This window comes from Amblyomma mixtum, chromosome 5, assembly GCF_055824585.1.
Source record: "Amblyomma mixtum isolate Tamu chromosome 5, ASM5582458v1, whole genome shotgun sequence".
NCBI classification, from domain to species: Eukaryota; Metazoa; Arthropoda; class Arachnida; order Ixodida; family Ixodidae; genus Amblyomma; species Amblyomma mixtum.
In genome coordinates, this window is record NC_143016.1 from 54047612 (window position 1) to 54072324 (window position 24713).

The 24713-nt window shown below is 47.2% G+C and overlaps 1 protein-coding gene across 3 annotated transcripts in view; it reads left to right on the top strand.

The window, feature by feature from the left end:
• The first annotated feature begins 6296 nt into the window (after window positions 1-6296).
• Window positions 6297-24713, top strand: part of LOC149342198 (uncharacterized) — a 55566-nt gene continuing 37149 nt past the window's right edge. For 2 of the 3 annotated variants that reach the window (XM_089544482.1, XM_089544481.1), the window contains exons 1-4: window positions 6297-6879; window positions 17463-17549; window positions 19970-20168; window positions 24003-24133. In XM_089544482.1, coding sequence (XP_089400608.1) covers window positions 6684-6879; window positions 17463-17549; window positions 19970-20168; window positions 24003-24133 — 613 coding nt within the window. In that variant the 5' untranslated portion in view covers window positions 6297-6683. The remainder of the gene's footprint in view (window positions 6880-17462; window positions 17550-19969; window positions 20169-24002; window positions 24134-24713) is intronic. The other variant, XM_089544480.1, reaches the window with a different exon arrangement.

A 24713-nucleotide genomic window follows, 5' to 3' on the forward strand; every position in this document is an offset into this window, starting at 1 on the left:
TGCTGTTCACAAAGCTTTTCTCCTGTCCTCCTCGCAGCATCTTTTTGTTGCGGAATAAATTTCAATTTCAATTTCAATTGGATATGGCGATTCTCTCAACTTGCAGTTGCCGCAGTCAGGGCTGAGTGAGCAGTCTGAGCGTGTTTAGTGCCGAATCAACACTTAACTATGAGGAATTTTGGGTAGAAAACTTGCGTGACTGAATTTTGCACCATTCGACATTCTGAGCTCAATGCAGGGTCAGATGTAGGCAGGCGGATCGAGGCTTGAGTCCTGAGCTCGGTATTCGGCCGCGGAGCTTCGTGTGACAGAAGTGAACGCGAAATTATTACCAGTTCTTGGCAGCGGAACGCTCAGATCTTAGGTGTGAAAAATGACTACGCTCAGATCTCCAGCTTCGAAATAGTTACCGCTGCGGATGATTTGCCCAGGCACACATCGGCTTCTTCAAGTTTCTACTTCTATAAGTCATGTAACGTCGATAGCGATAGGTGTAATAAAGGCATTTCTCACCACTCATTCGTTAGCTTGCTGCGTTGTCTTCGACACGTTACGGGCGGCTGGAAAGAAACGAAATGGTGTGCTTCTGTCCAGGCGCCATTTCTTTAGACAGCACTCATTCGTTTAATTTAAATTCACAAGCAGTAATTCGACTAGGCATGATGATCTTCCCTTTAAGCCCCTGAGTGATAGCTGCTGAAGCAGTGACTGTGATTCTAGTTATTTCAAGCAGTCGTATTAATTAAGCCAATTTCCAAACAGGTCTGACATACGGGAATTTTTGTGGTTGCCAAGCGTCTGGGGCTTACAATGTACCGGCCACTTGAAAGCAACGACAAAGGATGTTTTCCCTGCTGATTCGCATACAAATAGGCTTGAAACTCTTGAAGCCACCAAGTGGAAAGCTGCGTGCTTCCACTTCTGTAAACCAGAGCACACGTGCAACGCGCTGTCAAACGTTCGCATTGCCGCCCTCAGTGGCCGCATTTTGATCGAGGCGAAGCGCAAAAGGCGCCCATGTGCTGTGCGATGTCAGCGCACGTTAAAGATCCCCAGGTGGTCGAAATTATTTCTGAGACCTCAGCTATGGCACCTATTCCTCTCTTTTTTCTTTCACTCCCACCTTCCTCCCTGCCCTCATGGCGCTGTTGATATGTCAACCGAGTAGTGACACAGAGTCGGAGGAGCCCTTGAGCTGACTGACTCGTTCAGCCCCGCAGGTCCCGACTCCGAAGGACGGTGTCGAACTCTGTTATGGAGGAAACTGTACAGCAGGTTTATTTGTGCATATTTACAGTCGAGATAGGAGTGCTTCAGTCACAGAACAACGTCCCGTTAAATACGCTTCGTATTCCCCAGATCCCTGACAGGGGAATAAAGTTCGGAGAACGATGTCGAATCAGATGGGCAGTTGTGAACGCTGGTGGTGGTACCACCCACGGCAGAGGGCGGTGCTGATGCTCTCTCACAGCTCGGTCGATGGAAAGGGGTAGAGACTGACTCATCAAACACTGATGTGTCAATCTGACCACTGCGGCAAGTCTTCTGTTCGTTGCCTCTGAGGGAAAGAAATTTCCCGCGGACTCCCAGCAGCTGAATGAACGGCCTCGTACTCCCCCGTCGGATGTCCGAAACACGAGACCTCTGTCGAGGACACATCCGCCTATCAGTCAACAGCAACAGCTTGACCTTTCGCAGCACCACTTCGTCCGGCGACCCGAGGGCAGACTCGGCCACATGACACCGCCGCCGTCGCCGTTGCTTCCGCCGCTGCTGCCGTCGCCGCCGCTTCAGCCGCTTCCACCGCTTCTTTGCTTCGCGGTGACTCGCGTCTGGTACTGACTCCTCCCAGGCCCGTGCTCTCCTTTCTTAACAGCGCCTTTAATTTCCTTGAAAACTGTGGTCACTTTGATGCTAGCCGATGGGCCAATGATTCACCCACTTGATTTTCCAAAGCCCCTTGCTACAGAGCAAAGACCTGCAGAGAGGGTCTGCAATATTAACGAAAACCAATTATTTTATCATTTCAACAGCTGTATGTAACAAAGTGTAGCAAGGAGTTTCTTTACTGAATTTACAACATCTTATCAGCATATTAGTAGTAGTAGTATTAGCAGTAGGGGTGGTATTAGTAGTAGTAGTAGTAGTAGTAGTAGTAGTAGTAGTAGTAGTAGTAGTAGTAGTAGTAGTAGTAGTAGTAGTAGTAGTGGTAATAGTGGTAGTAGTAGTATTAGTAGTAGTAGTAGTAGTAGTAGTAGCAGTAGTAGTAGTAGTAGTAGTAGTAGTAGTAGTAGTAGTAGTAGTAGTAGTAGTAGTAGTAGTAGCGCTATCTTTGAGAACAGAAAAGATACTGACGACACCCCTCCATCATCACGCCACCAGTTATAGACCAACGAAAATGGAACACTGCTGGGCTAATCTGCTGTCCTATAAGATTGTGCGATCTACGGTCAAGTGATACAGCTCACGAGTGCTTTCTGTCTGGGGGCGGGTGCCGCGAAGGAAAGTCAACGCGCCGTTGTTTTCTGAGCGTAATCTAATTCGCTGCTACATTCGTTGCCAGTCACGGTGAGGTCGCAGGAATTACATGGGGAAATTCATTGCGGGCACATGGTTCTCAAACATTGTTCAACTTCTAGTTTATTAACACAAAAGCGGTAAAGGTCCCGTTCTTCAGAAGATCCGGCGTCAGCGTTGTGAGCGAAAAATCACGGCATTACTCTAATCAGTGCTCCCCAGCGAGCAACCTAGGAGGCAGGTGGTCCACCTATAGGTCACGTGACATTGCGGTGTCATCACAACCTGCCCACCGGTTAGTGATCAGGCTCCCCACCGTGGAAGCCGACAGTTAAGTTGATGATTGTTCGCTCGGGAAGAGCAAACTGGACGGCACAAGGCCCACCGCTAGGAGCACCCGCCATCATAGGGCACTGGCGCATCGCTTAACCGCTGCGCCAGATGCAAGGAGGTGTATGAGGACTCCCAGGGATATATGAATGTAAACTAGAGAGCGACCTTCTTCATATATGTGAATTCACCCATTAAGCTTTCGCGGAATACTCTTAAATCGCAGCTGAAGTGTCCCCTCCATCTTTTGAAGTTCTTTTTGGCAAAACCGACATATCCTTGCCTTAGGTGGTGACATATTAACAAACACGACGTGACACTTACATTTAATGTTTTCCTCAGTTGTGGTCGCAGAGGTAAAACAAATGATTTGAGAAAAATAAACAGCAATTATAGGAGACTGTACCGCTCTAACTTGTAAATTGCATGTTATTTAGAGGTATTATTCTAATTATTATTGATATTCTGACAACCATTATAAAACCAGAAAAACTACGAAGTTGGTCTAGCGACAATGTTGAAGTCCAGGCAAAAACAACAGAGGCCAGAACTTTGATCAGTGCGGCAAACTTTGAAGCCCGCCACATATAGCTCCAAGCATACGATTAAGCAAACGCATCTCAACACAAATACCATTTGCGGGCATAGATGCGCAACCTCAGCGGGGCTCTGGCCAGAGACGCTTTAAGTAAATTTCTAAGGCGCGTCGATCGAGGTTGCTCATGTCGAGCAGCCTCTCACGATTAATTGAGCTGCAGCCTGCCACAAAATCGTCTTCAGACAAACAGACTGACAAGCAAAAAGACAAATACACAACGGCTAAATGCGTGTAACGACGACTAGTAGTGATAGCGACTAACAGCGCAACTTCACGAGCATAGTCGCAAATTTTGTCACAAAACAAGTTTACTATGCGCGGCTATGGCGGAAAATGTCGTTTTTTTTTGCCAGATCGGCCTTATTATTTACCGTCTTTTTCTGTCATCACAAACATACAAGGAAGTGGACGAACGACGCTTGTACACAGGACAAGCCTCATTACTTCGGCGAAGAGGACTCGGCTCATCGCATCGGACCGAGTGTCGGCGACTCCGCAAGATTCAGTCTCGAGGACTTCCTTCACGCATCAGGGCGAATGCGTCGCGTGCTCGCGTGTGCCGAATCGTCACGTTCTGCACTCGCTGCAAAGCGTCAATGACTCTGAAGCGGAAAGCAACGCCTTGACCTCGACACATCCCCGAGCGCACTCACTCATACGTGTTCGGGGTTTAATACGCCAGCGCGTCTCGTACGAGCGAGGATAAAATCATGTATGTTCGTCGCTGTCTTTACTAATTTTCATTTTACCACCATGGCCACCAGTTTCCTTCTTTATGATTGTTTTTGTTGCGCTTTGAGCTGCATTAGAGTCAACCCTACCGGCTATAGAAGATTGGTTTTGGTTTTCGCGGTTGGAACATATTTTTCTGTCAGGGTCATGTAGAATTCGACTCAGAGCCGACGTATATAGATTTTAGGAAGCTTTAGAGAAGGGAAGTTTCTAACTATGTTACAAAGTCAGAAGCAGATCGATCATCTGGATATTGCAGGTCAGGAACTCAAATCGACTCAAATCGAAGACTGAGAACATTGGACGTGGTACGCGAAATTGAGCCTCCCGAAGCGACACATAGGCTAGAGACGCCGTTGTGGAGGTCTCGGGATTATTTTAGACCACCTGTGTGTGCTGACGTCGCAAAGCGCACTGGCGTTTTTCCATTTCACCTCCATCTAAAATGCGACCGCCGCGGCTTGGATCCGATCCCGCAGCCACTGAGCCATTGCGGTGGTTCGAACACTCATGTGGGCCTAGTCACGTTAAAATTGTACCAGAGGTTTCAATATCAGCCCTGATAGCGGGACGCGTCAATGTTGCATCCGCTAGGTGCTCCATTGCTAAAAGACAATCGAAAGCACGTAAAGGGCTGCAGAAAGCTGAGAGTGGGACAACTGCGATTCGTATCGAGTGGATTTGCCGTGTGGTACCGAGCGCTAACGATAGACGGGTGAGTCCGGATGGAACTCATTGTTCTCAGTGCTTCTGTCTGCGGGGATCATTTAGTTATTGACCCAGATTCAATCACAGCAAGCACAGCCTCCTGATTGCACCTATACGTCTGCCTATCTCAGCCGCACCGCATAGCTACTGGTGCTCTAATTTTGCTTCGAATAAGATCACTTACGCGAATGCCTTGTATTTATTTTTGGGCGAGCTCCAAAAGCAAGAGTAAAAAGTCGGGCGATCTTAGAATGCGAATGGCAGGCTATTTGAAACAGCATCATGACATATAGCCACGCGATAGATATTCTGCTGTGCTATGGAGGGATACGCTTCACTCGGTCAAGGTACAGTAGAATCCTGATTTCGCGAAGTTCGATGGTAGTGGGAATTTCGTAATGTGCACAGATGGTTGAATGGAGAACGTAGAACCTGGGTGGAACTTTATGTTTAATAGCGAAAGCTGTTAAGTGCATGTTTGCCGGTTCTGCTACGTCGGTGACGGCGTAACCCTAGAACGCTGATTAATCAGCATGTGGTGACGTCACGCATGGTGTCAATGCAACACACCACGAAAGCATGCAATGATGAGAGGTCAGAAAGCAGTGACGCCAAATGCCCTCTGCCAGAAAAGAAGGCAAACATAAGCAATAAAGGATATTATATTCGTTAGCACAAACAACTCGCCGAATATCGCGCTACACAGTGGGAACCGTCCTGAGTTCTTTAACCAGAAGTCCTGCTCTACGTTGAACATTCTTGTCATTCTCATTCGAACTATCTGTATTTAAGAGTGATACGAAAGGCTGTTGCACGCAATGCAAATGAAGGGGACAGCGTTCACAAAAGAGGAAGCGTGGCAGTTTCCTTCACTGAGGCAACGGTGCAAAATGAATCCGAGGTTTACGACCGAAATGCTCTTCGTTATCGACCATTGTTTGACGCCCACTCTTCATCATGGCCTATCTCTCCCATCAAGGAACTTCTGGATTCCAAAGACATCCTCGGTCAGTGACCAGATCAGACTATCTACCAGGTTACACGCCTTAACGAAGGTAAGTCCTCCTATCGAAGCCTCAGCCCTCATATCTGATGCACTGGCAGTTGGTGGAGGCTCCCATTTCTTGCTGGACAATTAGACACGCTAGGATAGAGCTGGATCGAGCCGGGGGTCGCCGGGGTGCTTCCTGAAATAAACGAGCCTGCGCCCGTATAAATTGCGGATTGCGGTATTCGCTCTGGCGGAAACGCCACCAGCGCGCACACCTGGGTACACGCACCGATAGCTTATCTAAGCTCGAGAGCGTCAGCCAACCGTGCAAAGGCGTAAAGGGCGGAGGACGAGGCGGCGCGAAACAGAGGGTCGCGGGGGAGGAGGGAGGCAGCCCTTTCACACGCGCACACACTCCTAGCAAGCGGTCTCTCGCTTGGCGTTTGAGAAAGAAAGAAGCCGTCCCACCCCGGAATGCTTACGCGCCTGCCCTCGCGTATCGCAGTCGCCTTCGTCGCCGCTGCGCCGAGCACACCGGTTCGCCCCCATGCCATGCCGTGAGACGGCTGCCAGCAGCGGAGACTGCCGATCGCAGCTTGGTCATCGCGGCGTGACCGATGACGTGACCACTGTGGATGGAGAGAAACGAAGGAAGAGCAGTGCGGAGGAAATTCTGTTTATTCTTCAGTTAAAGTGAAGTCCCTAGCACAACAGCACGGACAGGACTACTGGCTTCGAGGGCCGTGGTGTAGTGTGTGTGCGTGTGTGTGTGAGTGAGTGAAGTCGACGCCGAGCCCCAAGGACGCTATGTGTGCGCGAGGTGCAATCGGTGGCGTAGCTCGTCCCCTTTCGTCCGTGACCGACAGAGTCCGAGGCCCGAGAGCCGTACTTGTCTGGGCCGTCGCCTTATGTGGAATAGTGCTTCTGTGCACGTTTGAGACTGCTGACGCACTAGACGCGTTCACAACACCCTGGAGAAGACAGGCCGGCACCAGCAAAGCAGGTAGGATTCCTGAGCGTCATGTGTTCGGGGCCGGTTTATCGCTGTTGCGGGGGGATGTGTCACTGCGGCGGGCCGCTGCTGTGCGCGCCGTAGGCAGTTTACCGCCGCCGACATCCATAAAGATGACAGGATCGCTCAGTCTTGCATGTTCTGGAGACAAGCAACGCCCTCAGCTGTCTGCTGCAGTAGAGGGGCGCTGATGCAAGGCCCTTAAAAAGATGAGCACCTTGCATGCGCGGTATGATCCGACACAGCTAACGTAGCTACGAAGTCTGCCTTAACCATACAACTTGTTAAACTAGTCGCACAGCTTGCTTGGCAAGCTGATAGAAGTTCGCAGATATTTGTGGTTTGTCATTTAAGTAACTATGATAGGCGCAGGGCTCCTTGTGAGGGTATTTCCGACACGGATTAGATCGGCTTGGATCAAAGGATATCTTGAGTTCTAATTCATTTCTTCGTCTCCAAGCAAACCGGTCGGCGGCATGTCTTTACTCTGGCGCAGCGCGTATGGCAAGGCGGACACTAGAAAAAAAAAAAAAGGAAAACCCGGCGGACTGCTATGCCGCATTTTTGTGCACTTTCCAGAAGTCATCTAGAGTAACTGTTTTTTTCGCTTAAGGCTAAAAATAGCATTAAGACTGCGAGTGCATGTGCACCTTGTTCGCGCTACAGTGGGTACCGTAACTTCATTTTCCTTGCGTGTTTGCGCCGTGCGTTCTTTGCATGTCATTTGCCTAAATCCGCTTTGCGAAACGAAACCAAGGCACTCATCGCTTTTTTATGGCCGGCGGCGGCTCCTCCCGGATTTAGGCGCCAAACGTTTTGTTAACAGTGAACTGTTAACATTTTACGTAACTTTGTTGCGAGAAACGATCTGACTGTGAAACAATCCATCTATTCGTTAGGAGGGGAGCAATACCTCTAAAATTACTTGCTCTTCTTTGGGGCTCCTCGGTCGTTCTGCCTTTTCCTTTGTCTCTACAGATGCAGGAGAGCTCTGTTTCCTTCGGCCTTTCGCCCTTGCTCTTCTCCCTTAATTAGATTGTTTCTTGCAAAAACCAACTTCCGTGAAACGACAAGACTCTACTGTCACCAGCAACAAACAAAATCAGTTAGAAAAAGGGGCACAGGAGCTAAAAGCAGTTCACAGCATCAAGACTGTGGTTTCGGCGCAATTTTACCCCGGCACGGAACTCACGTGATCATATTTGCAACGTTAGCAGGGGTAACAAGGAGATTTTCTTGTTTGTTAAAACGTCTCCTTTTCGAAGTAGACCTTATTCGTTTATTATCCTTAGTTCACTCCTTGAAGGTTGATTCTGCTGTCATCCCGGCATTTACCCTGTTGTGACGAAACGCAGTTTCAGGGCTTGAAAAAGGTGTCTACCACGGAGAGTAAAATATTCAGCGTTCTACAAGTTCGACGTCACTTGTAGCCTTTGCTTTGGCGAAAGCACTCAGAGAGCCAGTGTGTGCGATGGTTTCAAGACCATCCAGCCCATTCTTAAATTTTCGCACGTTCGTAGCTGGCTTCCTTGTTCCAGCCCTTGCATTAGCGGCAAACTTATTGAATTGAGTCACAAGTCGGCAACTGCAGCGCGGATTGTTGCTGTGTGAGACTGGATGCCTGGATAGTGTTATCAAATCGCCGTGAACGACGCAAAGCGTCAGTTCATTCGCCATTTAATTGTAAATTAAGCCCTGTGCGATGCTCGAATTCTTCGTGTGTATAGCTTGGCATGTCCGTTCAGTTCCCGCTCCGGGAAAGTGTCCAAATGTTTTTCAACCTTGCGGCTTCAGGAATTCACTGTAACTCACTCTCGTTCAGCCGGCTTCGTTACTTAGTTAAGCAGCTATCAATATTTATAGCCTTCTGGATGGTTGTAAAAACCTGAGAGAAATGCGTAGAGTCGGCCTGAGGTGAATAACAACCGCCTCTTGAAAGTCGTTTTAGTCTTTAACGACTTAAGTAAAAGGCTTACAATCGCTTGAAGAAAGCTAGCTTTAAAGTATTTATGATGCAGCAAGCACACGGCGAATGCTCCAATCCGCTTAGCTTGAATCTAATCTATTTTACTTCCTGAAGTAGTGGCACTAAAAAAACTTTCTAGCAGCACTTGAAAAAAAAGTAAACATTTTTGGCATTTCTGCATTCTCACCAAAACTACATGCAATAAACAAAGGACCAAAATTCAGATTCTCAATAAGTTGCACCCGCCTCACATAGGAGAGGTCTGCCTGGCAGCTTGCTACTCCAGGTATAACGAGGGACGCCGCAAACTGAACACTCAATTCTGATTATAGTAAAACTCAGTGATAACGCCATTTCACGTATGTGCTGCATCCATAATTTGCGTTCAAAGCGAAGAAACAGAGGTTATCTTCGTGAGAAAGAACTCTGAAGCGGCTGCAGCAGAATTTGTCAGCGCAGTATCTTTATTACTTGGCGCACTAATGTTATTTTTGAGGCTAGAGGTGATGCAGTCGCCGCATGCATTCAGTTCATAGTGCATTTATTTGCTTATTTGCTTTCTCTATTTTCTTCTAGACCTACCACAAATAGATCAATGTAAGTGTACATTATCTTATTTCTCACTAACGAGACAACAGACACAGTACAGGAGAGTGAGAGGCTACCAATGAGGGGTAGTTTCGAATTGGCTTTCACTCTTAAAGCAGATGTACCTTAAACGGCTGCTATATTACTTGTTTTTTGTTATTTCGCGAAATTGTGCTGCCAAGGCTGCTGTGTCCACACATGTCAAAACATTTCTCGCGGTTTTTTGCGCGTAACCGACGGGTCCGAGCTTAGACATCATTTACGCTACAGAAAAATGCACGAACAGGGAAATGGGATGGTACATGTTTCTTATCGACGAATTAAGATTAGGTTGATAATGCACTGATAATGACTGTGTGAGCTGTACGTTAACGGCAATGACAGGTCATCTGGCAACGGTGTGGCAAGAGATAGCCTCGATGGAGACGTTAGTGGGGAAAACATGTCATTATGGCTGCGTTAGATCCCCGGTAGAGTGTTAGTAGGGAAAACAGACCGTATACGATACACAGTCCAAGGACGGTGGTGAGCGTTATTAGATGTGGTTACAAATTGCAGCATAAAACGTCGAGGACAGACTAGTTTGTCAATTTGTCGCCGGTTAAGGCACAGCTGTTGCGCTTTCATTCAACGAAACCAAACGAAATAAATGAGGACGCATAGAGGACCGGTGACTGCACACTCTACAGCTGGTAAAAAAAAAAAATGTTGCCCTTGAGGACCGTTACGGGGGCCACGTCGATTTTAAGTGGGCGCTCTCACAGAAAGGGAAACAAGAAGAAGAATAGGTCTATGGCTCTCACTCCGCGCGGGAGGAGGAGGAAAACTATGATAATTTCTCGCTCTCTCATGACCTTCGACAGTTCCGGCCGGTATTGATGGTAATGCCTCTGTTACAAAGTTCTACCATCAATATTATCATTTCAACAAAACAAGAAAGCTCATTTTCGCCCACTTCAGAAAAAACGGCTCTCAGTATGGAATTGCATGGTAGGGTGCAACCATTTCAACCTCCCGAAGTGCACTGGCTGTCTCCAACTGCCCGTACATATGTCACCTACGTGAAAAGCTAGCATCTATGTGTGCACCCTACCTATAAAGTCTGCAACGCACGGGAGTCGCAAAGGAATTAAGGGATCGTATTCTCCAGCCCAGTCGCCGAAAAGATCAGGTATACTCAGCGGTATCGTACGAAAACCTGGAGTGCGCGTTTCAGCTCCAGCATATAGGCGAGGGCTCTCGACTTAAAAAGCCCAAAGCGCGCTAGCTGGTTCATCTCATATGCAGCGGAGTACATCTCTTTTGCCTCCTTAGCGTTTAGTTACTAAAGCACTCTGGAGGTAGGTTCCAGTTTGCTGGTGATCTTTCGCCGGTGAGGCAAGAAGGTAAGGCAAGAATGTCATAAAACCATCCGTCTCTAAAGCCGATGTCTGATATGCTAAGAACCGAACAGAAAACTAGTTATTGCACGCACAGTATGTGTCATACATAAAGCGAACATGAAAAATGGCTAAACCGGCTCTTAACAAGGGGATAACTAGGTTCCACCGCCAAGCAAGAGCGTGGCTTCAGGCTCATTCTTTCGGGTTCTCTGGGCTTTTTTTTTTTCCTCTTCCCGGTCAAAACTACTTTTATTCCCGCGTTAAAAGCCGGTTTGCCACTTTACGTGTTCCCACTAAGTATGACACGTATTGCACGTCAACACGTCAAACGCGCGTATTAGTGCCAACACAACGACCGAGTAATGATGAATGCATACCTGCAGGCTCAAACTTTTCATACCATGCAAGCGCCAAGTGCAACTTCCCAAATGTCGCTTGCCCCCGCAAGTGTAGCCTTTGATGTACCGCAGGGCGAGTTAATATGGTTTTTATTCTTCGTATATTTGATGAGCTGCAAGAGGGCTTATGCCGAGTGATTTAAGTGCAGCTGTGAAAGAACCAAGAGACTACAATAAATCCAAATTGTTCAGTGTAGTTTGCGCGTCCTTTGCATGCCATCGTTCTGGCTTGGACATGCACTGCACACTGACTGATTTAGGCCACCCGGAAATTCAGACACCTCTCCTCGTTCTGACTGCTGTATCTATGACGTGGAGAAAATTCCTGTCATCTGAGAATGTACGCACCATCCGATTTAAAGCAGCGTCCCTGGATATTTGGGGGCAGTGCGTTGAAGAAGGAAATTACAGAGGGCAGAAATGTTCCGGAATTTTAAATAATGACGTGTTATTTTGCAGACAGGTGATAGGAGTAAGTGGGATTGTTTGCTCTAAGGAACAACGCATGCGAAGAATATGGAGAAAGCATTCCCAGTAAAAAAAAAAAAAAAAAAAGAAGGAAACTCGGAGGAAAATGCTTTTCCATTTTGTTGTTTTTCTCCACCAGCTTGATCCCCAACTTGTTGTAGAAACCTCAACATAGATACTTGCCGCTATATGTTAAAGGAGGCTGCAGCCTCTCGTAACAAAATCCAACCAGAATAACGCGCTTCGAGATATGAAATTACCGTTTCAGTACCTCCCCCCCCCCCCCCCTTCCTTATTTTCAATAGATCAGAAGTTACCCCCGCTCCCTCCTTAACGAGCACTCTCTCTCATGGCAGCATGAGTCTCGTGAGCACTGGTGACATACTTTCTAGAGCTCCCAGTTTGCTGCCGATATGTGCAGCCGACTTACAGGATGCGGGTGCTCGGGTGCCAACTTATTGACTTTAGCGCTGCCTCCCCACCTAATCGCCTGTTAATGATACCAACGGCTGAAGTATGCCTATCCCTTCATACTTGCAGTTGTTTTAAGTGACTGGCATGCATGACGGCTCCGAAATAACAATTTTTACACCTGATCCCGTGTCCTGCTTTTTTTATTTAAGTTATTGCTTTGCCAACTTGGGCACCATTCTCTCTCCTCAGCTGGAGTAGTAATGACGCCATTCAGCCTGAAGAATGTCCCTAATAAACATGTCGTCGGGATAATTAGCGTCAGCTCTCCACGAACTGAGCGGAACTTTGATTCATATTCTCTCTCCCTCTCATTTTGTAATGCAACCACAAAAGAGCGAAAAGGGCAATGAAATAGCTTCTTCGTGCAGTTCTACCGTCGTTTCGAAGGCGCGAGCTTGCCGCGGTCAGCAGTTCCTAACGCTTTAATTCCGCCTAAGCACGAACTGTACTCCATCTCATTGCTTATACGAGTTCCCTGCCCACTGTATCTCATGTACAGAAGCCCGCCCCATTTCTTCTGTTACTGCCCACACCACCGTACCGCATTGCTTCGCATACACCGTGTCCCACCTCATTGTTTCTGTAAGCGCTGGCCCCACTGTACCAGACTGTTCAACTTGTACCCCACTTTACTGCTTCTACTTTCAAACCATGAAAAAAAAATGCCTTTGTGCAGCAGTCGTTGGAATAAGAGGTTAAAGGTTGTTCATCGGCTGCATCATTTTAATGGCAGTGCGCGTACCAGAGAACAAACTGCTTCTTCGTGGTACAAACAAGTCCCCAGGGCTGTATTAGCGCGTCTAAGATTTATGATCAACACAATTTACAACCGGTTGTCGGCGAGCTCGTGGGAAACACGAAGAAATATATTGCCTCTCAGGGTAACAAAAAAGAAAAAATTCGTGCTGAGGCGAGCAGCCGCTGCGTAGGCACTTCAAGAAGACGGCTGTAAATTCAGAGCGAAAAAAGGAACACGCTGAATGTGCAGAGCATGCGTACATTACTCTAAACGCAGCATGGGGCATTAACGCACGGGAAATGACGTGCTGTGGACATCGTATAAATTTATTTTTTGCTTTCCTTTGATGCCCTTGATATATTTGTAGGTTGTAGCGTGCTGCGAGAACCACCTCTTCAAAAAAACTTCGTCGTACGTGACCCTGGTTAAAGCCGGAATTTATTTAACGCACGTGCCGCTCGCTGCTTACGCACCTGCGTGGTACGAGGATTTTTCACCACCCGAGGCATCCAGGATCTTTCCTTGTTGGTACAAGGAGACATGGGTTGAACGCATGCGGGGCGCCGGTCACGGTTAACAAAAGAAGCCTTTGTCGAAGTCTCTCCAACTCTTCGTAAGTTTCCCGTATCCTGCACTGTATATAAGTGCGATGTAGGTGGCATGTTCTGCGTCCGTCACTACAGATGCGTTTACTGCTGGTAAGCTATAAGCCTATGAACAAAGGAACAAACGCAAAGTGGTAAAACACGGAAGCGGAACGCACGGAAATACAAGTGAACATGCATTGCAGAGGAGGTTCCTCCAAAGAGTCTTATGTATTAACGAAAGGAGCGTGGCGAAGAGCCGAGTGACATCTTGAGCCAAACTCCACTCCTTACGCTCACACACAGAAAAGGGAAGTGTTTTATTTGTAAAAACAACGCGAACGACACCGGCCGCCCCTGCATTAACACTCATCCGCGCCACATTTCATATACTAACAATTTTCTCCCCACCTTTGTCGCAGCAATAAAGAAGTATACTGGTTATTCTTATTGCGCCGCCGGTCATAGAGAAGTGTCACAAATAATGGCTTTCACGAGGCGCCCGCCGCATTAGCCGACGGCTTCATCGAGACAAACGAAGTACAGCAGAGCCCCATTTATAACAGGCTTATTGAGTCAATAGGCGCAACCTGCAGCGCTGTCCTTAGGTTTTTATTACCCCCTTTTATAATTCATAACGCCGCAGTACGCTCCTATGCATCCCCGCTGTGTCTCAGCCGCTTACCGACTGGAAGCTGACATTGAAAGCGAGGATTCCTGCGCCAGGTAGCTCGGCCTGAATACTTTCCCGCCTTACGTGCCTTCCTACGACCTCTGACACACTTTTCCTCCTCCGGGCGGTGACGTAAGCGCCGGGCGCTCACGCTCTCCCTCCCTCGCGGTGACTAACGCTCGGCGGTTGGCAAAGGCTCTCGCTAAGCAGAGTATTTACGGTCCGCTCCAGGTTAATGTAGACAAAGGCAGCCTCCGTACGCCGCCGCTCGGCCACAGCAGGAACCACACCGCCTCGCGTGTGACGAGCTCGAAGATCTTAAGCGAGTTTCTGTACGCAGCGTCACGCGAATACGAGACCTGAATCCTTAATTTAGCGCCTGTGCCGGAGGTGCGGTTGGCGCCCGTTTCACTTCTCTCTCTCTCTCTCTTTCGCGTGAGATCCCGGCGTGTATGATTAACGGCGTTTCGGTCCGGTTGTCCGCACACTGCCGCTATAGCATGAGAACTAGCCGCGACGCCAGAATGGCGGGATGGGCTACCGAATGGGCGGGATGGGTCGCCGAAAGAGAATTCAACCGTTGCTTTGCGACATTCCAAAGCCAAACAAAGCCGAGAAATGCGGTGCGCGACGAAGACCCCGGCCCTACATTATTTATTAGATTTACTAGATATATCCTGCGAGCGCGTTTGTTCCAAAGTATACAGCTTGCTTGATGGTGAGTCACACTTGAGTCAGGTACGGTGTAGAATATCCATGCTTGCCAATGTGTGAATACATCACTGGACGGCGATCGCTTAAACCTGAAACAAAGGAAGGGAATAATATTGGAATCAGTCAGATCCCCTGCCAAAGGACGCAATGCAGATTAGCTCGCTGTGCCCATTTTCTTGTTGCCTTTGATCGCAAACTGAAGAAACCATCTATGCGTCATGCAAAGAAGGGCTTGCCTACTCTGCACAGAACGGTCAGCCAGCGCTGAAAATCCTCCAAAACGAGCGCAGATACTTGCCAAATGAATCGCGTAAGCTGACTGAAAAGAAAAAAAAAAACGGTAAGAAGGACGAATGGGAGTATCTCATGTGTGCTCAAAGTGAATGCATAAGGACATCTTTACTTATACACACTCAAGGATGCCTTTCATGGAAGGAAGGGCGTTTTATGCTAATATGTCAGCATTGCAGGCTGTCGGCGTATACGTGATGCGTTAAATGGAAATAGAATCCTGATGCATTTGCCCGTTTCTCGGTCTGCAAACCAGATTCTGCATTTGTGTAGTCTTACGTGGAAGGGTTAGCCACGGCTTATGTCACTCTGCATTCTCCTCAATACTTGGCTTTCAGTTCGCTGAAAGAGCAGCGTCTTTTCTGTTTCATTTAAAACAAATTTCCTCACATTAGGTACCACGCTTTTTATTTCTGAGCGAAAATTAGAACTTTAAGGCTTTTCCGACGCTTCAAGCCATTGTGTCCTCAAGAGTTTCCCTTACTTTATCGTTATCTTAATGACTAATCGCTGATAGTGCTAGTTGAGACTAGTCTTGTAGTACTTGTAAAGTAAAGGCTCCAAAAACCACGCACACACACAAGACAAGAGAACGGGACAGAGCGCCTCTTTTCGAACCCTAAAAGTTGTTGGTGTTACTCTCTGGTTTCCCCACAAAATACCCATGTAAATCAAGGAACTGAGTCGTTATTTCCTTATATTTAAATTTCTCTGCCTGTTCGAATGTGCACTTTTCCTCGTTGCTTCTTTCAGTACTTGTAATTTTTCCTTATTGGACTGCGCGAGAAAGGTGGGCGAAGCCTGGAGCTGTAACCTGCGTCTGAGTTGTTATGCGCGACAACACTTTACGTTCGAAGGGTCTTGATTACGTACTTGGCGCACGTCATTCTTCCAGTGACATGTCTGAACTACCGGTAGCCACGTACTGCATACGAGTACCTGCGTACTCCCTCTACACATCCATATAGAGATCATGAAATTCGTTGGCGATTGCCTCTACAGCAATATCTCGGGTGTGTACCCGGTCGTTCAGTTTCAGACCGCAGACAATGCTACGAACGAGCTATAAATTGAAGAACGCTGCTGAACTTTCTCATTCAGAACTTCGAGTTACTTAGTGCGAACACGTACCTGTTCAAGAATATTTACCAACGACGCTGAATTTTTTTTTCTTTCTGGGGTCATACAAAATACAGCACAATTTGCCATCGTTCGTTATTTTCCCCCAGATTTACTAAATTTTTGTTATTCCAAATTTCAGTCCGGTGTTTAACGTTCCGGTATGCTCATTAAATGTCGTGGGAGAAGGCTGCACAAAGGAGATCATAATATAGAAGGGAGGCTGCAATAAACTCTGAAAATATCGGCAGTACTCTTTGAGCAGCTTTGACTTGGCCATCATTCCTTCAGTGACACTAGCACTAGTCGTTACGCATTAACCTAGAACAACGCGACAGGTTTGGCATTCTTAGATGTTCTCTTGCCCCAAAGAAAGCCCCAAATTAGCAAGGGGGCTGAAGGAAATCCTAGGTCCACTGACCAAGTTTCGACAAGCTCGGAATTCTAAAAGACGAAGGCAAACCATTTTGTCGGAACATTTGCTAGGAATATGCGGCTTCATTCCCGACCCCTTGTTCATCTTACGCTGTCAAGAATCCCGCCTTCTCTGGCCGCTGTCTATCAGACATAGGTGCCCCCAAGAAACGTACATAGGTTTTCGGTGTCACCTTAGATGACTGCTCGAGCACTGTCTACCGGGCAAGGGGATCGCAGCTCTCACTGCACTGCATGAAATCTGTGGCCCGGCAGTCCGGAAACCTCACACCGCTGTTGATGAAGCGGCGTGCGCAGAAAACACAACACCCTGCACCGTTGCCTCGTGCCGCTGTGCGGAAGTGCGTCAGCCGGGCGCCGTCAGCGTGCCCTTCGGACAAAGCTTACGCGGCGGCCGCTTTGCAGCAACGCGTCTCCATAAGCAGGGCGCGTTCCCAGAAACGTACGCAACGGCGCCAGCAGCGAGCCTGGACACCGCTGGCCACCGCACTAACTCGCTGAGTCGGCAGAATCGTGCGGAGTCGAGTTTCCTACGCACCCGCATGCACAGAGGTCGAAGAACTATGGGGTTTTGATGATGCATCCAGCTTGATGCGTCAGGTGGAGCGTGCAGGGGTAGATCGTGGCCGAACTGTGATACCTGGCTATTCGGAAGGGGTACTCTCGTGAGGGGTTGTCACGTACGCTTGCGCAGTAAACAGTGCTTGAGATGTTTTTTCTCATCTTGGGTCTGTTTCTTCTAGTTCAGCTGCTTACCTCCACGATCCCATCCACATACCCGTCGGCATCGACAACACCATCGAAACCCGAGCCAAAGAGGGTGAAATGTTGTGAGTATGAATTTGAAGCTTGCTTCGCACTGCTGCTGCTGCATATTTAAATGCTTGTTTGCTTTTTTGTTTCATAAGGCGACTGACGCACGCCACTTTTGCTTGAATCTCCACCTATGCGTGATGGCCTCATCCGACAAACAAGTAGACGGCAAGAAAATTCATACCAATGAACTCTCTGCACGCCTTCGCAGCTCCTATTAGTTCTGTGCACGAGATCTTACGAGCAAGTTCTTAGCAGAAAAATGTTTTTGCATTGTGAACACAAATTACTTTCCAGAGCACCTTCACCTGCATTAATAGTGGTGACATGCACGATTGAATTGAAACCGTTACCTAGAGCTTTTCTTCAAAGGCTTGCTGTGCATGATACAGCCATGAAAACATAGTTCTTATCCCAGGTTCCGTAGAGGCCACTCTTCAATCTCCCGAAGAATTTCCTAGAGCCATAAAATGCGCCAATACAGCAAATGCGTACTTTGTTATTTTGCGGATCTCTGCCTTTATCGTGTAAATATTTAGCGCTTCTCTTTCTTTCCACTTGTTGCCGTGGCACAGTGGCTGTAAGGTTCGCCCGCTCAGCCGATGGTAGCAGGTTCGGTTCTGGCTCAATTGGCTGCTTTTCGGGAAGGCTAAATACATAAACACGTATCCTCATAGCCGGCTGCGTCACCTTGGCACGTAAGAATCCACAAGTCAGTCCAATTTTCTTCTTAACTATGAAAGTGGATGCAGGTAATTTCGTAGACTGTAAGCAAAAATATTTCAATGCTGTTGCGCTTTCTCAACTTTTTTTTCTTTTTCAATAACATGGAATCGTAGAAGTAAGAAACGTTTACCTTTGCAGAAAATGCCCTATGAAGAGTCTTGTGAACCTATGAAAATAGCCTTGAACCTTTTATTAAATCCTTGATGTGTGCTCCTAGCACGCCCCCATTAGCTCAACGACAGATTTAAAAATTTATACTGTGTTATGTTGCGTTATTTAATGTAATGCTGCAATGTAATGCTGTAATTTAATTTACTGTTGTGTCTAACGTGCTCGAAGCTGCACGTGGGCTTTGCGAGAGGCCGCAGTGGTGGGATGCGGAACATTTTTGCTCGCATGGGTCTCATTTAACGCGCAGGCGGTTTTACAAAAGAGCTAGTGAAGTACAGACTTGCACAGATAGCGCTACTCAAGCGCGCATGGGCTACTTCATGCCTTTCGCTGCTAAGTTAAAAACAGTACCGGCGCCGTGGTGCTAATATGTGCATGTTGTGATAAAAGGCTTCCTCCGTCATTCTGCTTCAAAGCTGACATTATTATCAGTTATCCGCGTAATCATCATCCACTTACCAATTCAAGGCGAGGTGTCGCCGACGAAAAGAAAGAGGGCACAAGAAAAGGCGCTTTTTATTCTGTTCTTTGGTGAAAATCTGTCATGATTCTCCTCATTGCTTATTTTGAGAGAGCATAGAAAGTGAAAGTAAATGCACTAAAATTGCACGCACAAGATAGCGGACGATGATGATGACGATCGCGAAGCACCACGCTACCAGTTGCTGGAAAGTTGTCGTATAAAAGGCTGAAGACGATAGGACAGCAGCATCGTCGATGCAATTCTAGAAAACATAATTGTACTCTACATCAACAAATTACTGGAGCTGGGCTCACCGGCGTAAAAAAAAAAAATAGCCGTTTCTCTTATTTACCCTCTCTATGCAACCGCTCAGTTGTATGACAACACAAAGTGAACAAGGGAATAGGAAGCCTCAGGGTTCTTGCCAGCGTCTGGCCAAGAAGACTTGTCTTTGATTTACTGGCACGCCGTTCTTATCGGCTTCTCGCGATTGGCTTATTTGCATCCCTCCGCAACTTTCCGTGCTCAGCATCACAATTCGGCATCGTCACTCTCCTCGGAAAGAGAGTTGATTTTCCCAAGTTTTTATAGTAGGCGCTACTTCATTTCACGATCACTTCAAACCTTTTTTAAGAGACCCTGCTCCATAGAAAAGGAGTTCGCACTATGGACTCTACCAATGCAAAGCAGAGAATAGCGAATTTAGCGCTTGTTAAACCTAGTGATACGAACGAAAGCTCTGTTAAGCGTGGTTACGTATGGTGCGCCACCCATGGCGAGACTGAGCGACAGAGGCTCACCGAAGCAGGTGTTATACCCCCGCTAGTCACGTGGTAGAGCAGCAGCGAGGCTTCGAACGCCCGGTGAGTCTCCGAGCGAGCGCAGCTTCGGTGCCTCTTGACAGCGAGACAAGTTATATGACGTCACTTGGCGCACCTCCGCTCCGCCGGCTCAAGTTCAAACGCGCACCAAACTTGACCTTGGGAGTTGCAGTGCGAAGAGTAGAGCTTTCGCTCCAAAACTGACGCGTGCCGTGCTGACATTACTTTTTTTTTTCTCCTCACCGCGCGCGTGCAGTCTACTTCAGAACGTCACCCGCCCGCACCTACTGCCACATTCTCGGCCTGACGGGCCCCATCGACGCGCAGCAGGCGGAGGGAGAGTGCCGAGCCATATCCATGGACATGCTGAGCATGAACACCACAAGCGACAAACGCCTCTGCGAACTCATGCATCTATTCGGCCTCGAGGAGCACAAGCTGTGGCTCGCCGACGTGTGAGTGCGAACCACCTTTTACAGCCCCTGCCAAGACAAGTAATGCACAAAACGCGGAGCTCGAAGCATTCCCTCGCTTTTAATTAATGGCGGAATGTATAGAAAAGCTCTCAGAACGCGGCACGTGAGTTATTTAGGCGGCTGCATTCCTTTAGCAGCTTGGCCATGATTTTGGAAAATACGTGCGTGACTAACGGCGCCTAACGATTAACTTACCATCGCTGAAATTCTTGCATCGCAGAGGATTTCCATGCTCTGAGCACAAAGTGGATCAACCTCGCATCTTCTAAATTGCTACGTTGCACTGAGCATGCGAGAATTCAACAAACAATAAACATCTGTCAGCAGCCAGTCGCGTAACTTTAGAAAGCTCACGAAGCTGGCTGCTAAGGCGTCAGATGCGAAAGACTACCTTGATTCAAACAGCACACCCTCGATTCATAGAATGAGGGCCCATCTCCCGCTGTTTTTGCAAAGTTTCAAATTATCAGCAGCGCGCGGTAGCGCAAAACCGAACAGCTGTGGAGAAGTTTTGTTAGAACCGGCGGCATGTGCTCACTGATAGCTGATATTGCCACATTGTATGCGTGCATAGGCCAAAGAAACTGACCACATGCGATGCTGGTTGTGTTTGTGTTTCGTATCTGGCTTATCTCTGTTTGATTTTTTGTTTTAGGCATTCAAGTAGATGAATGCCAGTTGCCTTAAACGAAATCAGATCCTGGTTATAATGTTTGGCATTGCTTTCCTGGGAATTAAAAGTGAGAAATAGACACTACAAAGTTTCCTCTGGTAATCGATTATTACCTCTCGTGTTATCTGCTCCATAACAAGAGACATGCCACAACTAGGCCGAAGCACTTCTTGCACATGCTGGCAGCTGTGTAATATTATTTAGTTCTGGGCTGTGTGGTCTTGTGTAGTGCTGTGTTATGCTGTGCTGTGCAGTCTTATCTAATACCTCTCCCATGTGCGTCCATAAGAGCGCTAGCAAAACTAGCAACAAGAAAGAGCCCGAGTACTGGTGCTGGCCCTTGACCGCGGCTAGGCCTCCGCTCGCGTTCTCGTCTAACCACCTTTTTTTTTTCTCACCATGCTCAGCATACAGATGTGTTACTCATGATGCCACTGCAATGCGTCATGCTGAGCGGTGCAGACACAATGACGTCATGATTGATAACATAGTGATGTAACACCCCCTCCGCCAGAGAAGAAGGCAAATAATAATGAATGAACAGCATTATACGCATCCTCATAAAGAGCTGTCGTTGAATGTTGTGTTGGAAAATGATAGCCGTCCTGTGAAGCTTTATCTTAATGATGAGAATGCAGGCCGTTGAACAGTCTGAGCCAATTTTCCGTAGGGCGGAACAGAAAACACGCATATTTACTGTCCTCTTCCTTAGGGCCACAAAAATCTGACTAGGTAGCTGTACCACCTGCGTACCGCTATCTGAAGAGGGCAGTTCTCCACGCCACTTCAACGACTATACCACAGATGGCACATTCTGATTCGCAAGCATGTTCACTTTTCGGAATCTCGCCGTCAATGAAAGTCGTTGACCATGGAGTGACGTCAATTAGTTTTTGGTTACGGCGTATACATTACGACGATGACGCCTATGCTGTATGCTCTCGAAACTGTAATACAGATGCCCTTCCATATTAAAACTGAATAGCTTAATCTAGCAATATAAAGTTGCATTCATTCTGGCTTAGAAAAAATTATTGCTTCCTTATCAAGGAGTAAACGCATACCAGTATATCAGGACGTCATGATTCTAATAGAAATAGTTAATAGTTCCTTCAACAAAATCAAAATACACATTCGGGCATCGCAAAGGCAAACAGGGGCTTGAAGTACTCAGCCTGGCAGTTGGATGTAGCACTTAAAAGCACAACTGTAGCGCTTGACAGACTGGTTGAAAACATTTGACAAATATAATCCAAATAGAATATATTGCCGCGTATAAGTCGACATTTTTTTTCTTTCAGTGAAGACCATCCTAAATCGGGGGTCAACCTATACGCATAGGTGACCTATGCGGGATCTAACATTGTTTCACGCGAGCCGTAGGTGCTACGTACCTGGTTCTGGTGTCCCATTCCCGGCAGGATCCATGGAGCTCTATATGTCACAAATAGTTCTTAATTCGTTTGTAATTTCGGAACATAAATAAAAATCGAATTGCGTGCCGCTTACCCAGATCGCTCGCGCAAGAGTGCGTTGCGCCGTAATCCGAAACTATCGAACCGTTGATTGTACGGTGGTTCGTTTTAGTCACTTCCTGTCTCCCATACATAGGTCTTCGAGCCAGCCCCGTTTAATAAAGGATTACTCAATCACTCATCAGCCGGGTGCATGCGATAACGCCGTGTTATCACCTTTGATCTCCATTTGCCTCCGGCTGCTGGCTTTTCGATTGATTCACGGCGCTTTTATTGATTCGAGCTGCGTGCGGGCCGGCATGCCATCCAGCGGTGAGTTACGCGGGCTGCTAGGGGAAATATTTCGGCAGGCAAGCTGCTCACAAGCACTGACACGAAATATTTAAATTAGCGAGTAATTACCGCGCTCATGTGGATAATAATGAAGTAAAAGATATCCTTGAGTCTCGCGTTCTGTGTCCATCGGTAGCCCATCAACCAAAAAATCCAACATGGTCAGCACCACAGTTCTGTAATATAGAAGGTAAAAAAAATTCAAGAAAGATGATTTATAAGCATATCACAGAGCTTAAAGTGTACTGACAGTATGTTCTAGGCAGTATAGCAGTGTTTTTTATAAGTTAGTCATGGCGCTGTTAGTTCTGGAAAGCGATATTTAATGTTTTTCTCTAACTCTAAAAGCTTCTGTGCATAACGTGCGCAGACTTAATATAGTTGGCTTCTTTTTTTTCGTCATGCGAACATTTAAAAATCACAAGAATGGAAAACAATGCCAGGTGCAGCATAAGTAGGGCATTATGTACCTGCGTGCAGAAGCGAAGGGCATTTTAACAATGAATCATTTTCCCGTGAAATAAATTTTTATTGGATTCCCTGCAAACAAACGCGCACACTTCAGCAAAAGTAAAAGCCCCCCTCCTCCTCATTTCCCGCTCTGATGTTTAAAAGCGGTCTAACTGGCAAATCGATGTTATTTTTCGTTGATTGCATGTCGTAGCTCCTCAAGAGTGCTGAGAGCAACAAATATGAAAAGCAGTAGAACAATAAATAATGGTGAGGTGTAAGTTCTGCGACCGGCTCTGTTAGCCGAGATCACGATGCAGGCATGCCAAAATCGGCATACTTTAAGGAAGTCGAAGGTTTTTTGCAAGGAAATAACTGTACACAAGAATGCACAAAACTTGAACTTTTCCCCTCCAGTATTTTCTCGTTCTGTTACAAATTTCACGTTACATATACACGAGCTTGAACGCACAAAGAAAAGATGTTCGCATTGTTCTAACGTTTCCCTTCGAAGATGATCGAGCCTTACCAATAGCTGGCGTGAAGGAACCAGCAGGGCGAAAAGGCCAGCCTCTGCTTTTTGGCAACCGGAAGTTGTGGTAGCACGGCCATGTATACCTGGAAATTGCCAGAGGCTGACCGAATGAGTCAACATTTACAGGAGCGCTGGACATCGAGTGCATCCGGTCTACTTTGCACGTCCTGTTATGGCTTATATTATGGCAATAACTTGACGATCGAATAACAGGGCGTAATACGTTATGTTTGCTCCTTCCAAAACTCTCACGTAGCTTCCCTCGGTGAATGACGCATGTGTTCTTAGGCGCGGAGCCATAACGGAAAGTCTTCTCATTGTTTGCGCCTATTGCACTGTTTGCGTAGATTCGATCAGCTACAGCCGCAGCCGCATTCATGGGAAAAGTGCAAAGTGGAAGTCCTGAACGCCAGCTCGACGAAGGCTCCATCGAATCCCTCGAACTGCACTATCTGCAACATCGCTGTTGTGTGTGACGGTAAGTCCTGGTTCAGAGACCGATAAGGTTATCAAGTCGGGTGAGCAACCGAGTGTGATGCCCGTACTAAAAATGATCGCAAAATTCTGCGTGGTCGATTGAACAGTTTTCCAAGGGCCTTGCTTCTCGAATACCAAGGAAATAGTGCTTGTATTTCTATTTGAAGATTGGCGCAGGCTAGATAAAGTTTATGCAGCAAGGTACCTCATTAAGGCAAGGCACAGTAATGGACGTGTGCAACTACATTGACACATGCATAATGCAAAGCTGCGATAGTATCTGAAAAAAATAAAGGCAGTAAATAATACAAGCATAGATCGAACACCTTGGTGCAGGCGATGATGGGATAAACATTTTAACATATGGTTGAACTCTCTGAAATCTCAGGGTTGCATACTCTGAGTTGTTTAGAGGTGGTGTTCTGGACAATTTGCCAAGGTGAGAACATTACCTTTCAGTGCACCAAATCGCAAGCCTGTGCATATTCGAATGGTATAGTTCCCTAGGAACGTATTTGTAGCCACAAAGAACGCCACCAACAGAATGCGTACCCAGGGAAGGCTTGGAACTTGCATTATGT